Source organism: Dermacentor albipictus, chromosome 5 (assembly GCF_038994185.2).
Source record: "Dermacentor albipictus isolate Rhodes 1998 colony chromosome 5, USDA_Dalb.pri_finalv2, whole genome shotgun sequence".
In the NCBI taxonomy this organism is placed as follows: domain Eukaryota; kingdom Metazoa; phylum Arthropoda; class Arachnida; order Ixodida; family Ixodidae; genus Dermacentor; species Dermacentor albipictus.
Genome location: NC_091825.1, coordinates 160,170,295 through 160,196,258, shown reverse-complemented (window position 1 = coordinate 160,196,258; position 25,964 = coordinate 160,170,295). Strand labels below are relative to the sequence as shown.

The 25,964-nt window shown below is 40.5% G+C and overlaps 1 protein-coding gene across 3 annotated transcripts in view; it reads right to left on the bottom strand.

The window, feature by feature from the left end:
- Positions 1-25,964, bottom strand: part of LOC135916341 (mitochondrial S-adenosylmethionine carrier protein-like) — a 59,013-nt gene that overhangs the window by 9,882 nt on the left and 23,167 nt on the right. For 2 of the 3 annotated variants that reach the window (XM_065449679.1, XM_065449680.1), the window contains exons 6-7: positions 6,016-6,079; positions 3,907-3,971 (exon numbers count right to left, since the gene is read on the bottom strand). In XM_065449679.1, the coding sequence (XP_065305751.1) occupies positions 3,907-3,971; positions 6,016-6,079 (129 nt within the window). Of the gene's footprint in view, positions 1-1,282; positions 1,526-3,906; positions 3,972-6,015; positions 6,080-25,964 lie in introns of those variants that run through there. The other variant, XM_065449682.1, reaches the window with a different exon arrangement.

The following is a 25,964-nucleotide window of genomic DNA, read 5'->3' as shown; positions in this document are numbered from 1 at the left end:
GTAAGCAAGGCAGATGATGATTATTGTTGTGCGGCAAATATACACCCCAAAGGGTGTACATTTGTCTGGTGTACATTTGTCTAAGAGTGTAGTCGGAAATTGAGCCTGAGTTAGTGCTCAGCTACTGAACCACCATGTCAGCCAGTTGAGGCAAGCTAATACAGGAAAATTCAGTCGTGCCTGTGTGAAAGAAGCTCAAGCTTACATGACAGGCCAGCAAAGGGTCTCCTGTTGATCTTGATGGCCTGTCAGCAGCTTGCAGCGCTGATACATAGCATGTGGACAATGCTAAATTACAAACACATTGTGCCCCATTATTAATATCCAACCATACCATACGATCAGTATAATGACAAGAGATTACACACATTCACTTGCCCACTGTGGGACAGCCAAGACATGTCACTGGCCAAACATGCATGCACATCCAGACTGTCTTTCCAAGTATGTAGTTCTTGCTAAGCATTTGACATTTTTTACTACCAAAAATATTTTGAGCTACCGAGAAAACAAAATTCACTTCACTGTCTTGGATAATGTCTCAGATATTGCATTTTAAGTTATTATTACATAGTAATAGACTATTCGTGAAAAATAAAGGATGGAGAACCCCATTTCAGATTTACTTAGTTCTGTCTGATAATTACATCTATGTTTGTCATGTCAGACAAGAACTGCACTCATTCTCATTCTGAAATGCCTCTGAAGGTAATGACCTAATAGACACTTCAGGCCATTTATCTACAACTGTACAATCACAAGCAAAAACTTTGCAGAACAAAGGTGTAACAAGAAAAGCTTTATCACGTTATCTATATGCATTGTCCCTCAAAATCAGTGGTGCAATGTGCTTGCGAGTGTTTGGGCAATGTGGTGCATGTTCCAATTCAATGTTGCACAGCCATGCACAAGCAAAATTAAAATTTTTTTGTTCTCCTACTGTAGTCTAAAAAAGTTCTTCTCAGACTAGTAATGCCAAAAATAATCAACAGGCACTAACAAGAACTATGTTAGAGGTACATTGCATACAGATTATCACTACACTGTATTAGACTTTTTGCTGCAAAACTGTTTAATGCACAGAATAGGGAGCGTTAGAAATATTGCATTTAAGCCTTTTTTGTGTATCCTCTTCCATTTTTTTTTTGTAAGTCAAGCAGTTTGCATTTCCTAACTTTGGGTCCATTTCTGAAGCTAACCTAATTTTTTGTCGGAAAAATGTGCCAGTCTATGGACATCCGGACGGCTGCTGGTAGCGGCAATATGTTGCATAATAAAAGTTCTCATGTGTTGCTGTTTATAAAAATAATAATTTATATGACACAAAAATTCTGAAACTGCTGTGTGTTTTTCCAAATATACTGCATACAAGAAAGGAAGAAAAGACTTTATTCCAGGCCAGACTAAGACCTGTGGATATTCCTCCGCCAGGAGGACCATGGCCAGCTGGTTGGCGAAGGCTGCCGACGCCAAGCACACCCACCAGTGGGGAGGTGGGGGTTAGGGTAGGGATGGGGTTGTAGGGCTGTGGGGCAAGAGAGAAGGATGTGTTCTGCGTTTGCATAGGTAGAGGGGCAGTTGGGACACAAAGGGTCGGAGCAGTAACGATAAAGGTATCGGTGTGCTGGCATGATCAAAGTGTTGAGTAGGATGGCCCTGAGGGTGTGTATTTCGGCAGTGGAGAGGAAAGGGTGTGGTTGGCGGAAGAGTCTGTAATGAATGGCGGAGGTCTTTGTAGTGCTGCTTTAGAGTTTTTGTATAAAAGTGTGCCTCATCCGCTATGGGCAGGTAAGGTCGGGTGATAAAAATTATTTTGCTCATCTACAACTTCACATTTTTTTAGCATTCCCACATGAATTTCATATCTGTTGATGAAATAAACTATTTTGTAAAATTTACATAATTGTTTTAGGACATAGTTGGATTGCAAAACTTGTAGAGAATGCTGAGAAACACCCACTGAAGTTGTGTATCTGATGATTTTTTTAAGTGGTTCTTCTTGTGCGCTCAAGAAAGCTTAAAACGAGTAATAGCGTGTGCGCATTTGGTTTGTCATGCCCTCAAAGAGAATGAAGGCTGCATGTCCACAGCAAATTGACGCATTTGGCCACAACTTTCGAAGGCAGCACATCAACACATTCATTGTGAAAATGAAAATGTGCCATGGTCCAAAATTATAAGCAATAGGCCAGGGCTGAAAGCAGATTGAAATGCACTTATTGGCTTCTTTAACAATAGGCATGTAGGCTTCATTCTTTAAAGGGATACTAAAGGCAAATATTAAGTCAAGCTAAAGTGATAGATTAATGCTCGAGAATCTCTAAGGCGTCAACATTATCATGAACAGTGCCTTAATAATCAAGAAATTAAGGTAAATGCAGGATATGGTTAGAGACTCCCCCGGGACATTCAAGCACTGGCCCAATTATGAAAGCACTCCTCAATTAAATTCTGTCTCTAGTACTCAGCCATTCATTGAAAAAAAAAAACATTGTATTGTATTATAAGACAAAATAAAATGCTACTTGTCCAGTTCTATTTCATGTTATGGAAAAAAAATACTTATTAAAATTACCCTTGACAACAATGCGGGCAGTCGAAAGGTTTCATTGTTGCTTGGCTCTGCACCGCCGCTGCTTTCGAGTTTCACTATTTTCGTTATCACATAGTGCTGCGCTGGTTTTGTTGGCTCATGAAACACATAAACTGCAAGTAGCAGAGAATTCAACTTCCATGTGATGCTGCAGAATGCCCAAATGGAAAAAGCAGCTGCAGCGGCGAATCGACCACTCTGTCTCAGCTCGGTAGCGCCGTCTGTCAGGCGGGGTTTTGCCCACCGGCGGCAGAAAAGGAAGGTGATGGCGTGTACGATGTCACCACTCCCCCGGTAGGGTAGCGGGAGATCTGAATTTTGAAAAAGGCATTCGACCCTTCGGATGCAATTTTCTCGTAAACTAAGTCTTTCCTTGGCTCGAAACAAATGTTGCGAGGTTTCTGGAATGGTATTCAAACAGTCTAGGTTGACTCAGTACTTGCCTTTAGTGTCCTTTTAAAAACACAGTTGAGCCCACTGCAAGCCACACATGCAAGCTTACATAAAGTCTTCTTTTTTTGTCGTTTTTTTTATTTTATTACCTTAAAGACCCCTTGCAGGGTATTACATAAGGGGTGGGTGTTACAAAAATACAGGAGGTTGCCCACTATGTTATTTTACAGAGAGAACACTTGTTACTTCTTACACGAAGGCATATGAGGTGGCGATGGCAGCGAGCTTTCTCAGAAGCTCAGAGAATTGAACCACGTAAAAAGTAACATCTTGGAAACAGCTTTATAGGATGTTTCTGAGCCCACTCCACAACCTTTCCGGTCAAACTAATGCCATAAATATTCAAAATGCTGCCAAATGAAGTTTAAATAGTTCAATATTCGCACTTTGAAAAATTGTTTATGTAACACAAGACAACAACAAATGATATACTGTTATTCTCAATTGCGTTAAGGCATGCCATTTTTTAAACCTTGCCTGAAGTTTGGTAGTCACCCAGTACATCTATTAATGCCACAGATGGAATAAATGCATTAAAATAAATTTTCAACAGAGACAATTGACTGTTGCCTGAAGGAGGTATTTCCAGGTATACTTTAACATGCACTAGTCAGCGAGTAAGAATTGTACTTGAGTGAGTGACTGTGAGGAGAAGATAGATGGCGACTGCATGTGACTGCTTCTTGCACACTATGGTTTAGCATGTCAGGAAAGCACAGTGGGGCAAGTCTAACAGAATATACACAAGCTTCAGGGACTGAGCAAACGTCTCATCGAAATAAAAGGTAACCCCATTAAGAGACAATACTCTACAAAAAAAGGCAGCAAAAGTGATGTGGTAATAAATGCAGACAACCTACCTCAGCCAATATGATTCTTGTCTTAGCAACATCAAGAGGAGTGGTCAGTCCTCCTGCAATACCACCTGTAAAAGAGATAAGTTATCCTATACTACCTGACAGTGACATTGCCTCCTGCCATAAAAGTTGTTGAATGATGAGGTTTGATGTCTCAAGGAAACACATGAGACTATGAAAGGTATTGTAACGAATGTTCCCAGATCAACTTTTACCATCTAGAGTTTTTTATTCTCCCTGCAAAGCTCAGTGCAGCAGATAATTAGCCCTTTCAATCAACTCGATCCTGACTGCAGGTCCTGGGTGGCGCCCATGCATTTCTGTGGGCCCAAACTTTCGTTATTTCAATCCTAAAATTGGCCTTCACTGGATAAATTAAACTTGACTACCCCTTTTACTAGCTGCATCTGTCTTGGAAGCGCTTAGGGACAGTGAATGCATTGAAAACGTCACTGACCATAGAAAATGCCTTTTTCTATGGTCCATGACGTTTTCAATGCATTCACTGTCCCCTAAGTATTTTCTGCCTGTCCTAGCAAGATTTTCAAGCAATAGTGGTAGCTGTTACTTGCACTTGTCTCTTTTTTTCCCAAGCAAACTGAATTTTAAAAAAGAATGTGTTCATGGCGCTTGTATGCTTTTCCGCATAACACGACTGTATTACGGCGAAGCTGACAATAGAAAACCGGGCACAACTGTGCAATACGTACTAGACCGGTCCACAATTCTTTTTGCTAAAAAATCAGGTGCGTTTGATGTTTACTTTGTCTAGGAGCTTTCATGCTATCTATACATTATTTTTCCACTTTGGATATAAAGAAAGTGAGTGCGCCTCTGATTTGGGAGTATGCTAGTAGTATCGAGCAAATATTGCCTTGTGAATGAGCAGTGTGTGTGTGTGCTGCTTTTTCTGCATCTTGATTCGTTCGACCCACAAGGTAATTCGACTGATTTATTCGATCCCACGAATGTCGAATTAATGGAAGTCGACTGTATAACAGTGTTTTTGCATTCCACGACCATTGGAATGCAGCAGATGTGGCTGGGAATTGAACCCTGGCCCTCGTGCTCAGCAACAGAGTGCCACAGCCACTGTGGCATGTAACAAGTGGTGAAATTAGTTCACTTCCCTTGAACACCTGGCTTTTCAAGCCCATTTTCCCAAATTTCATTTTAAAGAAAATAGCTTTTTTTGGCTACTGTGAATGCTGGGTGCTGGCTGGGTATTTGCCTGAGTGAAAAGGCAGCAGACGAGTTATCCAAGTCACGAACCACGTTCGGTGCCTAAGGCATACTAGCTCCTTCAAACAGACATGCTGTTGCATGAAACCTTTAGGGCATTTGAATGTTTAGGTGCTATGCTCGGTAGTGGTGCTGTGTCACGTCTCTTCACTGCATGGGCTCAAGACTGCGGGGCGCGTTCATCGCCATAGATAGCTGTGCATCTCTTGTCAAGATCCAGCATGGTTTCATCTTATCATCATCATAGTTTCACTAAGACTGACTGACACTATGCACCATTTTAAAGTGAATGGTCAGAAACGTACCCAAATTTTGTGTAGTAAACCAGAGAAGAGGGAAGTGCCGATGTGCAGCCATTGTCATACCATCATTGTCACACTGTCACAATTATACTGTTCCGAGGCCAGTCATCACATGGTCGAGATTTTGTTGTCATACTGCCTTCATCGTCGTGCCTAAACCATTTTCATCGTATTTACACTGTCATCCCATCTACTAAAAGATGTTAATAATAATTTGTGCCATTGTAATCAAACACCATTATTGATCTCAGCAGCGTACTTTGGAAGTACTGCTAACCTTTCTACTTGGTTTCTGTGGTCTGCATAATGCATTTTCTTGTTTTGACAATTATGTTCAATGGTTTCTGCATAATTTCTTACAGATCAATCACGAAAGTGTTAAGCCCAAACATTATCTTATGATGCAGACTAAAGAACACTATCATAATGTGAAATAAATGTATGAAAGCTGCAGAACGTCCAAACTAAATTTCCAGCAGAATGTCCAAACTTTCCATGTTAACTTTTTCAAGGTGGGTCAGTGAATTCAGGAAGTCAGTGTAGTTTCACAGAAACTGACATAACATACCTGATATAGCCCCACAAACAGCAGCCTGCCAGGTCACTAAGGCATCCGGGTTTGCAAACATGTTCTAAAAAAAAAGGCGCAAGTCCCAGAACACCTGTGAAAAGATGAGCTAACACAATGCAACAAAGTAGGGGCACTTACTGAAAAGTGTTACCACGCACAAGTGCACACTGGCCAACAGGTATACAAGCTATTAAGCAAACCTCATTAAATGACACCCAACAACTTTTTTATTATATGGTAGCATCATTCCATCTCAAGTGCACTAGGTGCTTTTCCGACCATCTCCGATTCTGCTGAAAAAATCATACCATTTTACCTCAATATGGGAAGTAATTCCAGCAATTTTTTTCTAAAAAATTCACCGATGACTACGGTACTCCCTAATGCAAAATTTAAGCAAAGCTCTATACATGTTTTCATTTCACAATATATTGGCTGGTACAGACAATCTGTCCCGTGTGGCTTGTTGCAAACAGAGCAAACTGTGCCACAAATGCCTCGCTAATCTGGAGATCGCAAGAGCCAGAGCATGGGTGACACATGGGTTCGTTTCACACCAGCAGCTGCCATCTCATAGCCATCATTGCTGCACCTCGCTTTTCTTCTCGCCCCTTTGCCACACCCTCCTCCTACACTTTCCTCCTCATGTCTTTCGTTCCCCACTGCGCTCCACATTCACTTTTTCATCTTTCGCTGTGTTCGTTCGCTCGGTTACGCTGCCAACACTCGCCACTGAGACGGGTGCCTAACAGCTGTGCTCTAAATAGTTTTCTAATGCCATGAGGGTGCTTTAAAGGTTGCACACACAAGGGAAACCATATTGGGCAGAAAAATTTCCACAATATTACTGGTATGACCTATTACTGAGATTTTTTTATATGTTTGGCAGACGGCACTATTTTATGACTATTGTACTTTATTGCTTTTTGTTTTAATTTACATTATCTTCTGTCAAGAAAAAAGTTGACAACTTCCCCATTCTTAAATATCTTATAGAGAAAAAACTATTTGTTCCATGAGGAATATATTCACAGTATGGGCCTGGTATGTGTGTATACTAGATCACAGACATACTACAATAAGAAATAAAAACTAAACCTAAAACCTAAAAGCATGTTAATATGACAAAAATGGGGAAAAAGTGATCTTTTGATCATATTGTGGCTCAATTTTCACACTGTATCAGTCCAAGCAAAATATGGCCTAATCAGCATTGTATAGTACGCTTTGCTGCCAATTTATTAGAAAGTTTAAAAAAAGTAAATTTTGTTTTAAACAAAAAAAAATTTTTTTAACTGCAGAATCATAAGGTTGCACAGGGCATCTCTTTGTTTCGCCTTCACTACATGCGTCAGTCATCGTTTTAGCCCGGCTCGTTTCATGCGTTCATTTTCTTTCTTTTTGAAGACAAGGTTTTCTTTGGTGACTTCAGAACGATTTGAGGTTCGTGGGGTCTAGATTTCTGGCCACATTCGTCATGTAAATTAGACGATCTGAGGATTTCTAGTGCATGCAGGACAAAGAAACAGGTGTGAAATTGAAGCTTGGAGCGAAAAAGAGTAAATGTACTAAATAAACATAATGACTTCTTCATACATAGCTCTACGCTAACACTGTGTGTCTTTTTCATTCCAAGCTTCATTTTGATGCTTGCTTCCTGTCCCATGTGCACTAAAATGCCTCAAATCATCTAATTTATGAGACGAAAGTGGCCAGAAACCCAGACCCCACAAACCTCAAATCAATTTGAAGTCACCAAAGAAGACGTCTTCAAAAAGAAAGGAAAGGAACGCATGAAACGAGCCGGACTAGAATGACGACCAGCGTGTTATGCAGTGAATGCAAACGAAGATGCACTGCACAACCTGGTGATTGTGCAGTTTAAGCATTTTTTTCTGGCTTGAAGCAAAACTTACTCTTTTGGAACTTTCTAAATAAATTGGCAGCAAAGCATGCTATACAATGCTGATCACGTAATATTTTTACTTTGACCGCTACATTGTGAAAACGGAGCCACAAATTCGGTCAAATGTTATTCTTTCCATTTTCGTCATGGTATTAACGGAAGGTTAAGGTTTCATTTCTTATCAGAGTATTTTTACTACCGCATTTACTCGAACATAATGTGAATTTTTTTTTAATAGAACAGATCCAAAAATTGCATGCACGTTAGAATTGAGTACGACCCTATATCTGTGTTACCATATTGCCATTGGCAATTTAAAATGGCGCCTCATACACGCTTCGAGCCTAGCTGCCGTAGCTTCCTCCATGTGCAGCAGTACATGTGCTTAGGCAATGCTTCCTTTGGCTAAGGTTAGTGCTACGTCCATCTTCCCATTTTCTGCGTTTGCTCTATTGCAAAGACATGCCGAGTTCATCACGATGCCGCAATTAAAAGGAAGGCGATCACGTGTGCAGAGACGGGCAGAAGTCGGGCTGTGTCACAGGTGTTCGGAGTTCCCGAAACTTGCGTACAGGACTGGCACAAATAGGAGAGGCGGTCTACACCGGCGGCTGCTGCGTACGACGCGGCCGTGCGGCCCCTATCTTGAAAGCGATCTGCGACAGAGAAAAGAGTCTACGCATCTAGGCACACTGCGCTGTGTTCTCGTCGCTTAGCTCGTGTTGAAGCGAAAGGGCGCACAAAGGTCAATTCCCTCACTTCTGCTATTGCACTTCCTTGCTTCAGCGTTTTGATAAAGAGTTTTCGCGGTCATTGAGTGAGACGTGTTCATGTTTACTTGCGCGAGCATGACACCTTGCTTGTTAATTTAGCTAGTAAGTAAATGTTTAAAAGTTTATATGGCCAATAAAACTACTACCCTTACTTTTCATATAGCTGTCTACTTATTTGCTATCGTAATCGATGCTTCACCTTTCGGGTGAAACTGCGACTTTTCTTATTTATTGCGACTTCAGTGGATTGGGAGTAAATCCTTGTTTTTTCAAACGAGAGAAAGTTGTATTTCTGTGTGAAAAAATGTGTTGCGTGGTGCTGTAAAGGAATTTTCCTTTCTTTAGGTCAAGGCAAACACGTGTGTGTTACAATTGAGTGTGCTTTTTTATTTTTTTTTATTTTTTTTTTTGTCGAGGAAGATAGGTCAAGGAAGATGGTCGAGGAAGAACGGGCGTGCTTTACAATCGAGGGCACATTAGAATCGAGTAAATACAGTATCTAGTATACACACATAGGCCCACGTTTCAGTTCATTTGAATTTATTTAATTTACCACATACATGAAGTTTTAGATAAGTGATTGGGACGAGTAAAAAAGCTGCATTAAACAGCTTGACCAGCCCTACGTCACCGTTTCACTATGGTAGCATGGCAGTAAAAAAAAGATATATTTCAACATCGCTGTCAAATGAGAATACACATGATACACACAGAAAACTATTTTACAAAAAATGAATTTGACTAAAAACATATTTAACATGGCATGCTTAAAACAGAAGTGTTAGTGTACAAACATTTTCATAAAAAATGTTGAAATTATTTAATGTCTTCAGCAAGTAATAACTTAGAAGCTTGAAAGCCATAGTTTGTGCGCAGCCATGGCACATACCATTGTTCCGAGCATCGATTTAGGAGCAAAGAAGGACTTAGCCGCAAGTTAGCCACACTGTGTATATAACCGCAATTTTTTACAGTATCAGTTCTAGAGGAAAGTAATAAAGTGTATTGATATAGCATGTTTAATTTAATTACATTGTATTTAACAAATAGTTCAGAAGTGTGTGCATTGAATGGTAGGTTTGCAACAGAACATAGGGCCTTTTTTTTGTAGGTTAAGATTATTTATGGATTGCTTTGTTCCGTTACCCTAAATTAATTTATAACAGTGCAGATGAGAATAGTGCCTGAAATATCAAAAGCTTTTGAGGAACTAGCAATACATGCTGACATTTTCGAAGTGCGCCCAAGACCTTGCAAGACTTTGTTTTGTAAAAATTCCTTATGGTGGTCCCATTTCATGTATTCATGAAAAATAACACCTAAAGATTTTGCTTAGAGGAAAATTCAATTTTATTATTTAACATGAGGTTATAAGAATGGGTGGGCTCATAAAGCAGGGATGTAGAGAGAAAAAGCTTTAGTTTTGGAACAGTTAATTTGTAAAGAATTTCTAAGTGTCCAGATGCATATTTTTTCTAATGCTATGCTAGCTAAATTCATGAGGTGATGTATATTTGTTCCGGAAAAGAAAAGACTTGTACCACCAGCATAGATTACATATTGGGCTGAAGGGTCAACATTTGCAATGTCATTCATAAATATAGTAAACAAAAGCGGTCCCAATATGCTGCCTTGGGGCACTCTGAATTTAACAGGTTGTATAGAAGATAGAGCTCTACCTATCTATACACATTGACGTCTGTTTGCTAAGTAGTTTTGAATGAGATTGAGGGCAACACCACAAACTCCATGACACTGCAGCTTTCCTATTAGTGTTTCATGGATAACCTTATCAAAGGCATTGGACATATCTAGAAATATGGTCAGCGTGAATTTTCTTGCTCTGGTATTTTTAAGGATCAATTCTTTTTGAAACAGTAGAACACTTTCTGTTGAAAAACCTGATCTAAATCTATACTGCAATTATCTTATGACAGAATGTCAAAAAATTCTGACAGTACAAGATGAATAATTTTTTTCAAGTCCTTTGGAACATAGGGCAACAATTGAAATGGGCCGATAATTACCGAGAATATTTTTATCACCACTTCTGTATATTATTGTCACCTTAGCATTCTTCATATGATGTGGGAAAGTGCCAGTTTTTAAGGAAAGATTGTAAATACTCATCTTAAAGTTTTTAAATCCTATCAATACTTGATTTTCATCAGTTGTGGAAATAAATATTGATTCCTTGAGTGGCACGGGTAAGTAATCAAAGGCGCTATCTTGATGTGAGCTCTCAGTTACAGATGTAAACTATTCATTGAATTTGTCGGCTAACTTCTTGCCTTTAATAACTTCATTGTCAAAAAGTTCTTCTAAACTATTTATTACTCTACCTGGAGCGTTACCGATGAGCGTAACTTATCCCATATTTGTTTGATATCTGTGACCCCCTTGAACATGGTATAACAGAGTGGGCAATGCGGACCATCGACAAGCATGTGGATTTATAAGCCATTCTTCTGCTTCATGCAGGTGTGCAATATTGGTCTGGCCGCATCAATTCTGCAACTACATACAGCCAGTGCGGGACTGCACAAGCCATATCTCTCGAGCTGTCAGGTGTGCCCCCGAATCACAACTGCTTCACCGCTGCCCCTGGTGCTGCATCACAGCCTTCGTGATGCTGCCCCTTCTCTGTCTCAAGATACTCTATCAGAGGAGCTACCTGGTCGTCACGTGATGGCAGCTCAGTGCCTTAAAAAGCATCGACCCCAGCTGCGCAATTTCAGTGAGCACAGCGGACCGTATACAAGCATGTGGATTTATAAGTCATTCTTCTGATTCATGCAGGTTAGTGATTACTATAGCACAATTAAAAGCGATTATCGTGGTCTTGTGGTCTTGCCGTGTCCTGAACAGCGCATCTCTATTGGTGAAAATGTGTGTTGTGTGTGCTTGCTCATACTGTGAGGAGATATTGATTTAAATATCTGCCCCTCTGGCAACAGTACCTCTTCCATTGAATCCATGCTCAAGGCTGTAGGCTCAAGGAACTATTGGCAGGTCAAAATGAACTGGTAACAGATGTAACAGCACTTAGGAAACAACAGACTAGCATGGAAAAACTCGTGGCTGATCTTGGAACCAGGTTTGCCAAGTTGGAAAAAGAAAGCTTTGCGTGTCGACGACCTTGAACAAACAGCAAAATCTTTGGAAGCAAAATTAACTGACCTAGAAGATAGGAGTAGACGTTCAAACATGGCGGTCTTCGGTATTCCTGAAGGTTTGGATGAGACAGAATTAGTCCTAAAAAATAAAGTTCACGACAAAATTTTTGCTGCAAAGCTTGACATTCAATGTAAATCCGTTGGTAGAATTCATCGCCTTGGAAGGCCGGGCAAACAAAGACTGGTCGTAATTTATTTCCAGGTTTTTAATGAAAACCAGCTTGTGTTGAAAAACGTTTACAAATTGAAAGGCACCAGAATATCGGTCCAGAATGAGTATTCACAAAGTACTCTGAGTAAGCGAAGACTTTTATGGAAGAGCGCAAAAGCTGAGAAGGAGCAGAGAATGAAAGTCAGCTTAACTAATGACAGACTGCGAGTGGTTAATAAGTTTGTTTGGGATGAACAAAAAACTCGAGAACACAAATTCGTGGTAATCAAGGTACTCCAAAGAATGACTGACGCACTACGGTTGCAGTCAAAGAATTACAGGTTCTAAACATTAATGCTCGCAGCATTGTTAACAAAACTGAGAAACTTGAATCGGTTATCTTGAGTTACAATCCCCACGTAGTTGTGTTAACCGAAACGTACCTGCATGACGCTATTGATGACACAGTTCTTTTTCCTCCGTCTGATCAGGCCTATCATCGCGATAGGTCATCGAGGGGCGGTGGGGTAGCAATTTTGGTAAAGAAAAATATAACTGCTGTTCTTTTACGTAAAACCAGGAACCTAGAAGCTGTTACATTGAAACTTTCTTGCTGGGGTAAAATATTTTTATTGTTTGCCATTTATTAAGCCCCTGACTCTCCTGCACAATTTCTTGTTGATGTTTGTAAACATATTGCATCGTTTACAAGTGATAATGTGCTGCTTATAGGCGATTTTATTCTCCCATACATTAATTTGAAGAATGCACCTTCCTTCACCGAGTCTAACTTGCACATGAACTACCTACGCAATATTATGCTTTGTCTTAACTTGCAACAGGTTGTCAAACATTCGAAACGCGTTCATGGCACGTCGGCACTGGTCCTTGATCTTGTTTTTGTAAGTCGATCTATTAAACATTTTTCTGTCTCCGTTGAACCTGGAATTTCTGACCATGAACTCGTGTATTTCACAAGCTCGTTTAACTCGTGTCAAGTCAGGAAAAGCAAGACAATTACTATTAAAGACTTCTCTCGAGCCAATTGATGAAAGGGTTCTAGATTACCTAGAAATATGCCTTGACAATTTCCGAGGGCGTGATATCACTGTACTTTGGGACACATTTAAAAAAATTGTTAATCCCTGCCTCAACAATTTTATTCCGAGCAGAACTAAACGAACATGTAAAGTCACTCCCTGGATAACTAGAGAAATCTTACACCTTAAAAGAAGAGTTAAGCGCTTAAGACAGCAATGTGGTTCACATGGTGCAATCCAAGAAATCACAACAACTTAAACCAAAAGTTGGGGCATGCTAAGCATCAGTACTTCAAGCATACACTGCCAAATTTTATTCGCTTCGCACTGAAAAAATTTTGAGCCTTTTTAAGAAAATAGAACAAGGCAATTAGTCATATTGTACACGAGGGGATTATCATAAGTTAAAAGCACAATACTTCCACAGTGTTTTTTCCGACCCTGATACTACTACACTTCATAACTGTACGCCATGAAACTCTGCGCCTGATACTGTGTCATTACCAGGTGTTGTTTCAATGCTACTCAACCTTAAAACTAAATCCTCCCCAGGTGCAGATGACATACCCAACGTTTTTTATAGGAGGTATGCCGAAGCAGTAGCACCTTATTTCGCTAATATAGTTCAAGCGTCCTTGTCTTCAGCTACCCTGCCTAGAGATTGGCTCTTAGCACGTGTTCGACCTGTACTGAAAAAAGGCGACGCCACACTAGTGACAAGTTATCGTCCTATATCACTAACTTCATCGTGTTGCAAACTACTTGAACATCTCATAGCTAAGGAAATTAATAAGTTTGTAGGGGATAACAACATACTTTCTTCTTGCCAACACGGTTTTCGCAAGGGTTTTTCTACTGTAACACAATTAACAACAGTTATCCACAATGTTGCTAGTGTTCTTGATAGGACCGGTCAAATTGATGTAATATTTTTAGATTTTAGAAAGGCATTCAATCTCATATCACATAGCAAACTTATTTATAAACTAGAATCAATTAACTTTCCAACCTACTTAGTGAATTGGGTGGCTGCTTATCTGACTAACCGCATGCAGTTTGTTTCAATGAATGATAACTCATCCAACGAACTTCCAGTATCATCTGGAGTGCCCCAGGGCAGCATACTGGGCCCTTTACTATTCTTGATATACATTAATGACATTACAAATGAAATTAAATCCCCAATTCAAATGAGATTATTTGCAGACGATTGTGCACTGTATAATGAAATTAACTGCCATGAAGATCAGTTAGTACTTAATTCTAATCTCCAAAGCATTCTTTCGTGGTGTCGTCAATGGAGCATGGAATTAAATACCAGTAAAACAGTGTACATGTCAATAACCAAAAAGAAAATTATTAAACTTTTGTTTGTCTACAAACTAGGTTCTGAACTGCTTGTAGAAATCAGCGAGTACAAGTACTTGGAAATCACAATAGCCAACAACCTCAGCTGGAGTGCTCACATCTCTAAAATATGTACCTAACCCTTCGTTCAGGAAACTTTGCTTTCTCAGACATAAGCTAAAACATACACCTCCTAAAACTAGCTTAACGGCTTATACATATCTAATTCGACCTGAACTCGAATACGCCAGCATTGCCTGGAATCCCTATACAAAAACTAATGTTGATGCTCTTGAATTGATACAGCGTAAAGCTGTCAGGTTCACTTATTCCAAATATCGTACAAGTGACTCTCCCTCTAGTCTAATGACGCAGCATAACATTCAGACTCTACAATTACGAAGAAAAATACAAAGACTAAAATTTCTGATTTCACTCAAGAATAATCTCTTGTCTATAAACCCAGATCCTTACTTAGAACCACTAACAGCACGTCGAACATGGCATCATCATGCTGAATTTTTAACACCTTATAACAACCAAATTAACCTTTTCAAATATTCTTTCTTTTTACGCACCATAACAGATTGGAACAGCCGACCTTTTTCACAGTTATGTAATGCTGATCTTTTAGAACATATAAGTCTTCAACATCACTGGCATTAACGTACTGCGAATTTATACCTACACTTATCTCTTTTCGTGTGTTCAGTAATCCTGTGTCTCGTTGGCTGCAGTAATGGCCTCGTAAAATGTTGTTGTTTTTTTCTTTCTTTTGGTCTGTGTATCTGCGTGTGGGACATGCTTTTGACAAATTGGTTGTGTTTCAAATGCATAAACAACTTTATATATCATTGTGTTGCTACGCTTCATTGCCCTGCACTTGATGTTGCCGTTTGCTAATATTTGTACAGCTTATGTCTCTTTCTTTTCATTTTTCTGCTTTTACTATTATTACTCCTCTTTGTTGCTAGGTATATGATCTTGTTATATGCTAAATATTTGTATGCATTGCTTGGATATATTTTTATGTAGTTTTGCCCCTCCTGATTGGGCCATCTTTTGGGCTTGCAGTATTCTGTAAATAAAAATAAATAAAAAATGATTTTGTTCTGTTTGCCATTGTAACTTAATGACCAAATTTCTACATTTTTTAAACATCCTCAAGGCATTTGGATTTCGGTTAACTAGGAATGCATGAAATAGCCTATCCTTTTCCTTCAGCATCTTTAGGATTTCTGTAGTCATCCAAGGTATGAGGCACATTCTGTTTTTTTAAAAACCTGAAGTGGGAAATGTTTATGATAAACTGAACTAATTGTTCGGATAAAATAGTCGTTAGCTAAATCAATACAGGAGAAAGAAAATAAGTCATCCAACTGTGTTTGGTCAATTTCACCATGAAAGTGAGAAAGAGTTTGAATTTACAACTCAATAATATATACCAGAAGCAGCCTGCCTAGGTGTGTAGTGGGATTGGAGTACAATAGAATATATAAGTAGGTGATGACTGATAGCGGTACAAATAGTGCTCGAAAGTGAAATTGTGAAACTGTGAAATTATTCCTCATGGAACAGTTAGTTCTCTCTGTATAATATATAAAATATGCGGCAATTGTTGACTTTTTCTCATGACTAAAAATAATGTAAATTAGAACATAATGTAATAAACTGCAATAGTCATGAAAGAGTGCCATCTGTAGAATATAGAAAAAAAAATTTTGCAGTAATAGGTCAAAGCAAAAATTTTGTAGAATTCTTTCTGCCCAACATAGTTTTCCTTCTGTGTGTAACTTTCAAGGTGCCCTCATGGCATCAGCAATTTTATTTTCAGAAGGAAATCACTTCAATAGTGTGACTTAACATAGGATGATTTTTTTCAGTAGAATCGGAGATGGCCGAAAAAACACCTAGTGCACTTGAAATGGAATGACCCAGTAGTTAGTTTACAAGGTCGAGACAAGAGGAACCAATATCCCATTTTATAAATTAAAATATCTTAGTACCTTAATTTGCATTATGATCTTGCATTCCTTTAGAGAACAAAGGTTTTGTCCAGTGGCCTTTCCAAGATGTAATAAGCTTTTCAGATGCCCCACAGCTATATTAGGAGCACCAGGAACACCATTAGACACAACAGCTTGCACAATATTATGTGCAGCAAGTATCTTGCGCCATTTTCTGTGGTATCAGTTAAAGTAAACATTTCTAGATGCATACGAGCAATCGCCTTTCAAAAAGAAGAAAACTTTAGTCAGTGATGACTCTAGTCCAAGTCATCTTTGTTTCTGTGGGTGGCACCAACACAGTGGTGGAAAAGCAGAGACATGACTCTTTCTTCAAGTAGTGCTCTTAAATGAGCTAGTTGGTTGCAAGATTCTTGATTCTTTTTACCTACGTGAAAGAAACAGGGCACAAAGAGGGCACACAAATACCACAAACACTGAGCTACAACTGAAACTTACCTTCACAAAAGGACGCTCAAGCAAGAACCATAAAACATGTGCCATTTTCACCGTGCATGCATGCTACTCATCCTCTACTATATTAAATTTTCTTCTGTGTGATACCAACAGGCGATACAAATGCAGTTATCACCTTTTTTTTTCAATGCATAATGCCTCAAACACCAGTTTACAGGGCTCCCAACTTCAAGTTTCACGAAAGACGACAGTGCGACTCCTTCCCATGGCGAAGAGCGGTGTCACCATGTATTAGGTTGACAGTACTGCAAGGCACTCGTAATGCCCGTGAGCTATCAAAATTGCTCTTTGCATCGTCGTTGTTTCATGATGGTTTGGCGGTCGAGTATCCAAGGTGTCCGATACTGTTGCATGGTGAAATGCCACAACAGTGACAGAAACACTCTGATCCTGCAGCCGCCTGTCAAATTCTACAATGTCCCAGGTAAATGGTATGAAAAGGAATGCAGTCAGACATGAATAACCACTGTCCACAGAATAAAGTAAGTCAGAATGGGAAAGTTTGCCATTTTACTTAAAGGGGCCCTGAACTAGCCCTTGGGCTTGGTGAAATAACATAGTCCGCGGGTAGCATACACTGCTGTGAGCATTCTAGATCCAAAAGTCAAGTTTTGCTGTTGTACGCAGTGCGTGGAGCTCGCAAGCAGATCGCAAAGTAACCTTCCTCTCAAATGATCTCTTTCTAAAAGAAGCCCTTGTCCTCAATCTCTTCCGGATGCTTTATTTCATCATTCCCTCAGATGGCTGCTGTTGGCCGATAGCTGACATCAAGCTCCGCTTGGCTACATGGCGTAGATACCACGGCCGCTGCGAGCTGCTGCCACGAGTCCATTGGCTAAGCGCACTGCGGGTTGCTTAGGACAACTATGTTTGACTTATGTTTAGCACGTCGTAGGGACCAAAGGCAGAAGTCGTGGCGTCTACGTTAACATCCAAAATGAAATTTAAGCTGCACACCACAGTGACGTTTAGAAGGCAGAGCATTATGGGCACACCCCACTATGATTTTTCGTTAACAACGCTAGACCACATAGCGCTCCTAAACCGCATGATCTTAAGTATCGCCGCATTGATCCGAACACCTTGAGTAACTTTCGGAACGCGATTTCCACCACTGACTGGGAACACGTCCTATCGATAAATGACCCTGACACAGCTTACGATGCCTTTTTATCCAAACTGAAAGCTATTTACGACACTTCTTTTCCTCTGAGGCACGCAAGAAAATGCAAAAACAGAACACCATGGATAACGGCAGAACTAATTCGTGAAATAAAATTAAAAGACAAGTTATTTACGCAGTTCATTAAATCTCGAGACCTTGAAAAATTAGGCACATATAAAAAATACCGTAATCAGTTAAACCTAAAACTGAAGAGGGCGAAATTGGACTATTTCAGCCATCTTTTTGACCCCGCTTCGAGAAACAGTGCCCGAGACCAATGGGACCAATTAAATCGCTTGCTTAACTTCCGGTCACGCCGTCCTATTACTTCCGTTGAAAAAGAAGGCGAAGTTCTGTACGGAAAGGAACTTTCCAACCAGTTTAATAGGTTTTTCATTAATATTACAAAATCACTTTGTGTCGCACCAGATGTCCTTGTCGGTTATGCCTGTGCGGCACCAAGCGTTCACGAAACCTTATTTATGTTTCCAACTACTGAATCTGAAATAATATTCGTGTTTTCGAACCTCCGATCGAGCAAATCCAAGGATAAAGATGGTTTTCAAATCCAACCATTTAAATTTGTAATAGACTTATTAGCCCCGACACTAGTATATATTTATAACCTTTGTTTCAGTAGCGGCGTCTTCCCAAAACAAATGCAGATCGCAAAGGTTGTTGCCATACATAAAAGTGGATCTGTTTCTGACTTTTCCAATTACAGACCAATATCGATTTTTCCAGTACTATCTAAAGCATTAGAAAAAATTATTCATTGCCGGTTGACTAACTTTCTAAGTAAGCATTCAGTTCTTTCTGACTACCAGTTTGGATTTAGAAAACAGAGGTCGACTGAGATGGCAATGACTAAACAAAAAGAAATTATAATTGCTGCCTTTGAGGAAAAGCTTCTTGTTCTCGGGATATATATACACTTATCCAAAGCATTTGATCTAATTGACCACTTTGTATTATCTCAGAAACTCAGTCACTATGGCATTAGGGGCATCAGTCTTGCTTTAATACAGTCTTACCTAAAGTACCGTAAACAAATGGTGTGTTTAAATGAAACCTCATCAGATGTTGAGCCAATCTTATCCGGTGTACCACAGGGAAGCATTTTAGGGCCTCTGTTGTTTTTAGTTTATATAAATGACATTTTTTATACCCCCTTACCGGTTCAACTCGTAGCTTACGCTTATGATATTACAATGCTTGCCACAGGAAACACACTAGCTGAGTTATCCGTCCGTGGCAACCAATTTTTGGAACATTTGCGTCACTGGTGTAATAAAAATTGTCTTGAAGTTAATATGAATAAAACAAAGGCTGTGATATATAGAACAAGAAATAAAGTAGTAAGTGGTGATATCGAACTATTATTAGGTAATGACAAGATTGATATTGTATCCAGTATAAAATCTCTTGGTGTTATATTCTCCGAGACACTCAATTGGGACCTACAAATTGAAAATATTCGTGCTAAAATGAACAGGTTAAATGGCGTGTTATGTAAACACAGGTTAACCCTTCCCACACAGGTTAAACTCCTCATTTATAATTCATACATAGCGCCAGTGATTACTTATTGCCACGCAGTTTGGGGCACAACGACACAACACAATAAACAGCGCCTTCTAATTCCACAAAAGCGCATGGTAAGGCTGATAGCTAATATACCATGGAATGCTCACACTAGAGAATATTTCAGGCAGTTCAATATTTTAAGTATAACTACCTTGTATGTGTTCAAACTTCTTTGCATTTACAAAACTGCTGTAGCAACGAACAATAACCTTATGCTAACAATGTTTCAGCTTGTACGTCATGAACCTACATATGATGTACGTCACTCTATGTAATGGACCCTACCGTTAGGTCACACCAAATACCGTACACAATCTTTATCGTACAATCTGCCTAGGTACCTAACGTTCTCGAAGATAATCATTTTTCTCTTAGGTTGCTTTCTATACAAACTTTTATAGAACTGATAAATCTTTTCGGGCCTTCGAGCGAATAGCTCACCTGTGTAACTGTATTCTGTATACTGTATTCTGTAACTGTATTCTAACTGTATAGCATACTTGAGTGAATTCTATTTGTCTGTATTTTTGTCTACGTTGGCGTTAGAAATGTGTAATGGGAATTGGCGAAGAAATTGTGAAATTGCGTTAATTGTGTAAAATTATGACAATGTAATAGATTCCATGTAAAAATTACAATTATGCAATAGATTAGGAGTATTGTGATGTTGAAATCTGTTTCTGTGTATACTTTGCAACCTGTCGCATTGTCTTTGTTTTTTCACCACACTGCTGCTCTGCAGGGAGTAGGAGGTCCTCAAGCTGCATTCGGCAGCTTTTTCCCTTCCGTCCTCTCTCATTTCTGTACTTTGTTTTGAGAGAAATAAAAATCTATCTATCTAATCTATCTATGCTATAGCCTTCGCAGTGTAAGGCATTGAAGAAGGAAGAGGAGCACAGTGGAGGCGATGTTTGATTGCCAATAACTCCACTTCTGCTGAATGCACTGAAGTACTTTTTGCATCAAAGTATTTCTGAAATAGCCTGTTTTCACTTCAAATGCCTTTCTCCACTTTGGTAAAAAGTGGTTTAGGGACCCTTTAATGTTTGCTATTATTTGGTGCAGTGTTGCTGCTTTGCCTTGCAGCTCAGTCATGGCAGTTAGCTCGTGACAATGACAATATTACTGAAGCTCTACTTTGACGTGCTACGAGTGATGGATTGAGCATCAGTTGATTTGCATATGCGATGCACAGTGTGCTTTCTCGTGTTTGATTAAAAGACGCGCTTGATCAGTAATATTTCTGTGGTAGCAAGTTGCAAGCAGTTGAGTGCTTCAGCACAGACGTATGGTTAGGCAGCCCATTTCTAAAACGAATGCGGACTGTACTGTCTGGCATCTTGACTCTGTAAGTTGTGTTGCGAGAGGAGGGCAGTGTTGGTTTCAATTGATTTTGCTCTCAGTAATTCTTTAATGCCGGTGCCACAATCGCGATCAAGCTTGGTACAGATCAAAGTTTTCAGTAGTGATCAAAAATTGTAGCTGTTGCATGGTTCAACAGGCTGGATCGTGTAGGTTGATCTCACTTAGCATTATGGTGTAAATAACAGCCTATGACATTGATCTACTGCATTCGGTCATGCAAAATTGTGGTCAAAAGTGCCAGTGTAGAAGTACTCAATCCAGATGGGACTCAACAGTGCTCTTAAATGCCCGAGTGACAGGGATATAAATTCATCATGGGTTTAGACATCTTAGGGATGTCACAGACTTGTCACGCCACAGGATTGTAAAATCGTCTCTCCTGCTACTTGTGAGGCGGCTTTCCATGCGAGTTTCTTTGCACATTTTTTTTTAGCCTTTGACGAATTCTTTGCCTCTTTCTGTTTCTAACATGCAGTGATATCACATCACATCGCGCCACTCAATGCAGCTACGCGAAGCTGCCACTCCTGCAGACGCTTTGTGGTGGCACCTAGCGAAGGCTATGAGCTCCAGTGTCCCCTTTAATAATGGACCCCAGTTGCATGCAAGAGCCCCCTCGACTGACTGCGCAACATTGATAAAGATTTCACATTTGAAAACGTTAAATAAACTGGCATGCAAAGGCGAACAAGCACTAGTTATGACACTGCCAACAACAGCAGTGGTGCACGCTTGTTTCCTTTCTTTTCTGCGCTAGCTGCCCAGAAATATGTAGAGGTTCATGGGTGGGTGTCAGCCCTCTGCATTTTTTGAGGCTGTTGTGGCACTGATTGGCAGGCTTGTGTGGACAAATGCATAGGAGACACAATCGTGCAGCCCATACTCCCGTATGCAGCATGCCTACACAAATGCACTGCCTGGTGGCGTTTTCATTTGCTTCCACGAGCGGCGCTGCTCAGCAGCATCTGTAGCACCGTGCAGCACAGTTTGGGAAGCCAGTTAGATTCTGATTTAAACCTATGCAAGACACGTGTGCTAGCAAAAAAGACACAGTTGCACCCGAAAGATGAAGCATCAATTGTGATAGAGAATTAGCAGACAGCCATACAAAGTAAGGATAGTACTTTTATCGGTCGTATGAACTTGTAAACATTCGCTCGCTAACTAAATTAATCAGCGTGGTGCCAGCATGCACAGCAAACATGAACACATTACACTCTATGACTGCAGGCACTCGCTGTCAAAATGCTGGCATGAGAAAATGCAGCAGCAGCAGCGAGCGAAGTGACATTCATGCTGTCTATCACTGCAACGCAAAGCAAGTGCCGAGGACACATAGCACGCACAAAGCTATAAGCCGCCGACGTACCTGGACTCTGCCCCTAACGCAAATCGCTCTCAAAATAAGGCCTCGCGACCGCGCGCGGCCGCCACATGCGCAGTTGCAGCCGGAGAGAACACCGCACCCCTCCCTTCCCCTCCCACCGGCGCCTTGCAATGTTGGGTGCCTTGCACACGAGAGAATACAATGCGCTTCCTCTTCGCATGGGCGAGACTGAGTCAGGACCGTCGGCTCTCCTCACACACTTTCACTCATAAATACAACGTAGGGCGCGCGGCAATGGTGTTATTGCCCTTAGACTTTATACGGAACTTCATGGCGATGCCGATGGCGGAAATGCACTTGGAGTGTCCACGTAATTGCTATTGCAATAAACGTCCAGGACATCTTGCGGATTACTGTCAAAGCTGTCAGTGTAGCCGACTTTTTGATATTGTAAACATCTTATGAAGGTTTAAATCAGTATCTAATAGATTGGTATTTGAGACTTCTGCATCAGAAAACAAGGTGATAACTGCATTTGCACCACTTCTGTTAGTATCACACACACAAAAAAATTCAATATCTTAAGAGGATGAATGGCACGCAAGCACGTTAGAAATGCTGTACATTTTACCGTTCTTGCCCAGGCAACCTTCTGTGAAGTAAATTTCAGTTCTAGTCCAGCTATTCAAAAGGCGCAGTGCGACTGAGATGGACACAAATAAACACAAAACCACATAACAAGCACTGACTAAAAACTGGTTTTACTTGCAGTGAAACTGGCCTATTTATGTGCAAAGGCTTGCCACATGACACCACAGTTACCAACTCAGAAATGGTCGCATATGATCAAACATAACGAGAGACTGCAAACGAATAAGATCATATTGTGCTAAATCCACAGCAATAGAAACAATAAACGTGTTTATTAAACTATGATTTACTATCACCACGAGTCTCAAAGCTCAAGGCTAAGTCACTATGCAGAAAAAAATATAAATAATGAAAACAAGGAACATGTGCACCAAACATAAGAGCCCACACGCTTAGCTTGAGCAGGTGTTTGTGATAGATATGCAAAACTACAGAAGGGTTAAAACATTTATGACCTAAACAAAACCTTCAAGAAACTTGTTCTCAGCGTCATTCAATAAAATGGATGGCTTACTCATTCAGTTGTCCACCGATCTTATAATAAAGGAAGCTTCTACAATTTCTCGCTCAGTCCTATCTCTTGCTTTCTTCATGAACTTAGCAGCATGAAATCTTGGCTTGCAGCTGCACAGTTTGTAATGTTCACTTAGAAAGACACCAGTCTTACTGCATACGTTAGGATTATGCTCCCTGGCCCACTCGTTGAAGCATCTCCCCGTCCTACCAATATACCGGTGACCGCAACCCAAAGGAGTTTCATAGACATTTGTCCCACATTCAGTGAAATTTGTCTTGCTGCTTCTTAGTCCAGCATTTGTGGTGGCTGCATCTCCTCTTTGTGTCCCGTTTCTTTTGTGCTGTTAAAATTAACGAAGAATTACTTTCTTCCCTCCTTTTTTCTATCCTGCCTTTCACTTCTAGCCCCTGGCTTCATTTATATCCTTTCAGCTCAGCAATGGTTTATGAATAAGTTGCAGAGCAGCATTAGTCAATTATCTGAAAAAGCACACAAGAGGCCAGGAACAGTATGCTGCAGCACTGGCAGAGCGACTGAGAGGCAGAATCTTCAACTCAGAATATATGGGCCCAGAATTTGATTCCTCACGGGACAGTGCCTATTTTTCAAAGTGAAGCTATGTCTTTTGTTAACATTAGTTTGCCCTTCAACATCAAAATTTTAGTGTGTTAGCATTCTTAGGGTACTTCATGCATTTTCTGGCAGCTATGTATCTAGTCTCTATCTATGTTTGTTTATATCTAACCATTTTCCTAAGTGGGTCAGTGGGTAGACAGCGGTTGAATGGGTAGCGCATCTGGCCACTGTGCTGAGGTAACAGGGTTTGAAATCAACTATCAGCCCAACTTGGGTCACCGAGATGTGACAACGTGTACATACATGCTGCTCCTCAACGAACCTCTTCCAAGCCAACATGGGTCACTGTAGATGTAAGACTGGGTGGGTACCATTGTAGGTACTTACCCTTTGATGCTCACTGGAGCACTGGGTATGTGTCAAACGGTCTATGCTAGTCTTCAATAAAGCTATTTGGTGCCAACTTGGGCACCCAGGTATGTGCCAGTAGGTGCCTGCTGCCCTCCAATGAACATCTTTGACGCCAACTTGTGTAACCAGGTATGTGCCACTGGGAATGTGCCAATTTACAATGATGAAAAAGATCCTTTGTATTTCTCCGATGCAGAACGCAATCGAACCTATGTCAGAAGGGTTTTTCAAGGACAGCAACCCAACGCATTAGCAGGCTGAGCCACAAATGCACCGGCTAAGTACTACTTTCAATGAATGCCATTCACTGGAAAGCCATCCCAACACTTCAGTGAGCTGCACCCTGAATGCTTTGGGTATGTGCCACTCTTCAATACTTCTCGCCAACTTGGGTCACCAAGTATGTGCTACTGATTGTGTGGCAAGTGAGGGAACAATTCTCAGCGTTCGCAGGCACCTATGCACCATGCCCGCCCACACACTTCTCAGCAACGACTTTGCACAGCTTGTCCAGAAAGAGGTGCGAGAGAGGAGGTCAGTTACCACATGAGGTGTTTTTCGGCGTTCACATGCACCGGTGCACCATGCATTTCAGAGGCTATGTGCAGGCTGGTGGTGGCAATATTTGTCTCACGATATTGATTAAATGCTAAATGTGTTACCATTGGCACTCATCATGAGATGAGTTCTGCCTCAAATTTTTTTTTTCAGCACATAATTGCGAAGCCTTCTGCCCCACATGATTTTTTTTTTTCTTTAGGGAGAGGAAATGTGGTCCGTGAGTCCTGTTGAACAAGCCTGTCGACCTGTTTGGATGAAGACCCACACAGCAGCAGTGATGCCAATGGTTGGTTTACAACTATGGCCTGCCGAAAGAAAGTGGTGTACCAGCCACATTGGTTCGAGGTAGAATGGGCAGCTTGTAGAGGCATCAGTAAACCCTCCCCCCCATGTGCGGTTGGATGATGCAACAGTTCCATTTGAACTCTTCAGCGCAATACCTCCTCTTATTACAGCTAGAAATGCTTAATATGCTATGTGCATGTTTTCCTGGCATCCTGATATAATTAGACAATTCACCAAGTTTACATTTAGAGGAAATTGAGGTTCTGTTATGGGTGGCGTGCAGGCAAATTTTGAAGTGTGAGGGTTATACCAAAATCAGATGAGCAAATTTAGTTATATTCTGAGCCTCACTGAGTGGACCTTCGGTGGCATGGTGCTAGACGGCAAAACGAAGTGTCATTTGGTATTGATGACAATGACGATCTACGAAGCCATAGGGGTTGATTTATTCTCAGCATTTTTAGTTTTAGAAATGGTTATCGTATTATTACAAAAAAACTTATATACCAGAAATATTGTAATCCCATTAACATGTGTAGTTGTTCTGAGCCAATACAAGCAAGAAACATATCCAAAATCCACAGGGCCAAATGGTGGAATCTGCCGAGCTCTTTCTGGCTTCACT